The 3500-nt window shown below is 37.9% G+C and overlaps 1 protein-coding gene across 4 annotated transcripts in view; it reads right to left on the minus strand.

The window, feature by feature from the left end:
* Positions 1 to 303: 303 nt before the first annotated feature.
* The window catches only part of LOC118323545 (deoxyhypusine synthase-like), a 5433-nt gene continuing 2236 nt past the window's right edge, over positions 304 to 3500 (minus strand). For all 4 annotated transcript variants that reach the window (XM_035655537.1, XM_035655536.1, XM_035655540.1 and 1 more), the window contains exons 5-10: positions 3347 to 3443; positions 3092 to 3178; positions 2700 to 2805; positions 2505 to 2608; positions 1777 to 1902; positions 304 to 1158 (exon numbers count right to left, since the gene is read on the minus strand). In XM_035655537.1, coding sequence (XP_035511430.1) covers positions 1063 to 1158; positions 1777 to 1902; positions 2505 to 2608; positions 2700 to 2805; positions 3092 to 3178; positions 3347 to 3443 — 616 coding nt within the window. In that variant the 3' untranslated portion in view covers positions 304 to 1062. The remainder of the gene's footprint in view (positions 1159 to 1776; positions 1903 to 2504; positions 2609 to 2699; positions 2806 to 3091; positions 3179 to 3346; positions 3444 to 3500) is intronic.

Below are 3500 nucleotides of genomic sequence, written 5' to 3' on the forward strand. Positions count from 1 at the left end.
GTACAGATCTCACAAACAGCATCGAGGTGACTGGAGACTCTTAGCAAACTCAATCACATAATCTAGTAACGATAGACATCTCCCATCTCAGTACATCAGTCTGCTATGTCAGTCCTTTGATATTTTCATGTGTGCAAACAAATTAGAAACACCTCTCAATAATGCAGTCTAGTCATATTTCCTACAATGTCACCAAAAATAGATTAATATAATGTGAAAACTTCATGTTTAAAGTGCAATAGATCGTACAGATACCTAATAAAGTGTAATAGAGTGTATTTCAGACACATTTAAAATGCAACAGAGGATTTTCAAACTTTATTTAATATTCTAAATATTATTTTTCAGCAATATTGTCTTCTGTGTCCTGTAACGCAACAGTTTTTTTATATCCTTAAATACAATAAAGATTACAAACAGTCATGTGAAATTAAGTGTCACAAAGTGGACCCCTTGTGGCCTTCTGCTCAAAGACTATTAGACTGTAATCGTCCACTAAAAGCCCATTTATACAGGAATAAATTATTCACTTATGATTTATTAAGATATACAGGCACATATTGCATCCTGTAACAGTGACAGTAAGGTAAAGGCTTGGAAAATATAAAAACGGTGTGTCTTGCCACAACTAAATTGAAATAAATCTCTTGGCTAAAAGAAAAATGCCTCATGAGTGTGTATATATTCTCTCTCTCACACATTCACTCACTCCCACAGCTAAAACCTGACGCATTCTACACAATCTCTTTGGTACATGCAATAGCTTGCTACCCATGCTATTCCAGCTAACAGGGGGAAAAAAAAACCCGTACTTGTTTTCCCAAGTAAATATTGTTATGGAAAGCATTAAGACAGGAAACCCTCACCACTGACTCCCATAAAAAAATTAGGTTTTCAATTACAGCATTGTATGAAATGCTGCCTCTTAAAGTTGCCAAACCATAAGCATGTACTTTCAACAGAAATGTTTAGAAGATCAAACTTATATCTGCAATATGTCAAACAAGGGAAGCGCCAGAGGAACAAAGCGGGTTGTTGTTTCTAACAGAAGGAGGCAATAATTTAATCCGTTTTCTTTCCAGCAGTCAGCTTGTCGGCGTGGAGAGCGAAGGTCTCGGCCACTATCAGAGGGAAGACTAGAGAGGCGTCTGCATACACCTGGGAGCACAGAACAGAGCAGTGTATCACTTTTCTGGTATGTTACGCACTGACCACATTTAACTCAGTCCCTGCGTTTCATGTTTATGTTTTGGCGCTTTTGTGCCACACTGCACCCTCGGACCAAACACTGTGCACACACTGCCACCTTGAGGCCGAAGCGGACGACACAGCCTCCTGGTGAACACTGATTTATTTTCCAAACAGTGGACAATGACAAGCAAAAAATAAATGCAGGAAATCGATGATAACCCCTCTTTCTGGACCACATTTGTTGTTCAATGGAGTAGTCTTATAGTCTGTCACACTGGCATAATGCTGTCTCTGAGTCACTGCATGTTTAATGAGATTGGATACAAGTTTTCAACTAAAACATCAACAGTTAATGCTGCCTGATACCATAAAAGAGCAAAGAAAAATCCACATCTGAAAACACTTGAGGTGTATTATCTATGGGCTGTAAAAGGCATCTGGAAAATATGTGAACTAACTCAGTGAAGTCTCAAAATATCTCCTTATAAAGGGGAATCTGAGCATATAATTGTAATAAATAGAACATAATGTTGACATTAGTCTTGGTCTGGTCATGGCTAATATTGCTGGGATGCATATCGGTACCTTAACGGGTTTAGCATCTGTTCTGATCTTGCCCCAGGATATGGCCTCATCAGGTCTGGCTCCAGAGTCAGAGCCATCGAACTCCTGACCCGTGTTCACAAACACTGCGTAGTCAGCTCCATTCCTCTGGAGAGTGACAGAGAGAGAAACGGTGCGCTTGTTGTTATGTTGATTAAGCAAATACAATAAAGGCTTTTTAATATATTCCTTCTTCGTTGCCTCGATTGCTTTTTTATTCATACATTTCTTTTCCCTGTTTCCAGGAGCACCTATTCTGATCTAAGATTTAGTATTTTGAGCAAGCAATCATCTTTTTCCTGATACCTTCCTGACACCTTAGTACACAGAAAATTCAGAAAAACATCCCATGTGACTATTATATGTATTAATTATATTAAAGAAGCATCAATGTGTAAGTAGACTTTTACATATTTTAACTATTTTAGCTACTAGTAGTTGAATCTATGCATCTTATTTTATACACTCATCATATTACATCATCGTAGAAGTTAATCTGTAAAGTAACAAAAGCTGTCAAATCTGAATTGTTGTGGAATATGAGTGTGAAGTAACATGACATGGAAATAAATATCTCACAATCACACCATTTATGACATTCTACCACTGATTGCTAATTTCTCAAAACTTTGCAGAATTGTACACAAAACCTGATGTGAAGTCAAGTAATAGAAGGTAGGAAATAACCATAAGAAGATAAGATAAGTTACCATAAGATTAGCATTGGCTATATGATGTTTGACCAGCCCTCCTCCCAGGATGATCATCCCCGTCCTTTTGGCAAACACCGCCTGGCTGTTCACCCTGCGAATGTCTGAAATAAAGCTCACAGTCATGATATGACAAACAGATAACGTTGAGACAGCTGTGCTGACCTTGTTCTGTGGCAGTAACTTTGCTTTTACCTTCCACTATGTCCAAAACCAAGCCGGGGTTCTTGAAAGAGTGAAAGTAGATCATGTCGCCCAGAGAGCCGTCTGTCAGAGCAGGACTGAACACTGGAATGTTATTCTGATACAGAAGATAAACAACAATTTAAAAAATTCATTCATAATATTATTTTAGAATTTTTAAAATGAGGAATTGTATTATGGTTGAAAATAAACTGACTTTAGACCTGATTTCTAACTTATCTTAACCGACACAAACTTACTGATTAAGACTTTAAAAACAAGAGTAAACCATTTTTGCTGCAACTTGTCTCTACTGACTTTTAAGCAATTAAATGGTTTAGGTTTCCTGGTATTTTTAGTTTCTTTATAATGTAATAGATTACCTATATCAACCAGGTTCTCACCTTGTACGCCCAATAGTAGACAGACTCAGTATTATTGATCTCTTTGCCAAGTCGGTGGATCATTTTCGAGGGAGTCCAACGGGTGCCCTGAAGGACAGAAAGTAAAAAAAAATAAATAAAGTGTACGATGTAGACGATATTACAGGCCATCTTCACTGCACAACTGTGTGGAATACACCAGATTAACAAGCACTGGTACTTCACCCGTTGCTAGGTGCAATAAACAAACAATATCCTTATCATTCAGAGACCCACCTCTGTGTTCTGCTCCAACAACATCTGGTCCAGGATGGGCATCAGCCAGTCTTCAAACTTACAGTAGTTGTCATTGGGCACCAACAGATTCCCAATCCTACATCCAGCAAGGACAGAGGAGACTGAAATGTTTTACATACATACATACATACAT

The sequence above is a fragment of the Morone saxatilis genome, unplaced genomic scaffold (genome assembly GCF_004916995.1).
Source record: "Morone saxatilis isolate NCDOM2014 unplaced genomic scaffold, NCSU_SB_2.0 Contig14, whole genome shotgun sequence".
In the NCBI taxonomy this organism is placed as follows: Eukaryota; Metazoa; Chordata; class Actinopteri; family Moronidae; genus Morone; species Morone saxatilis.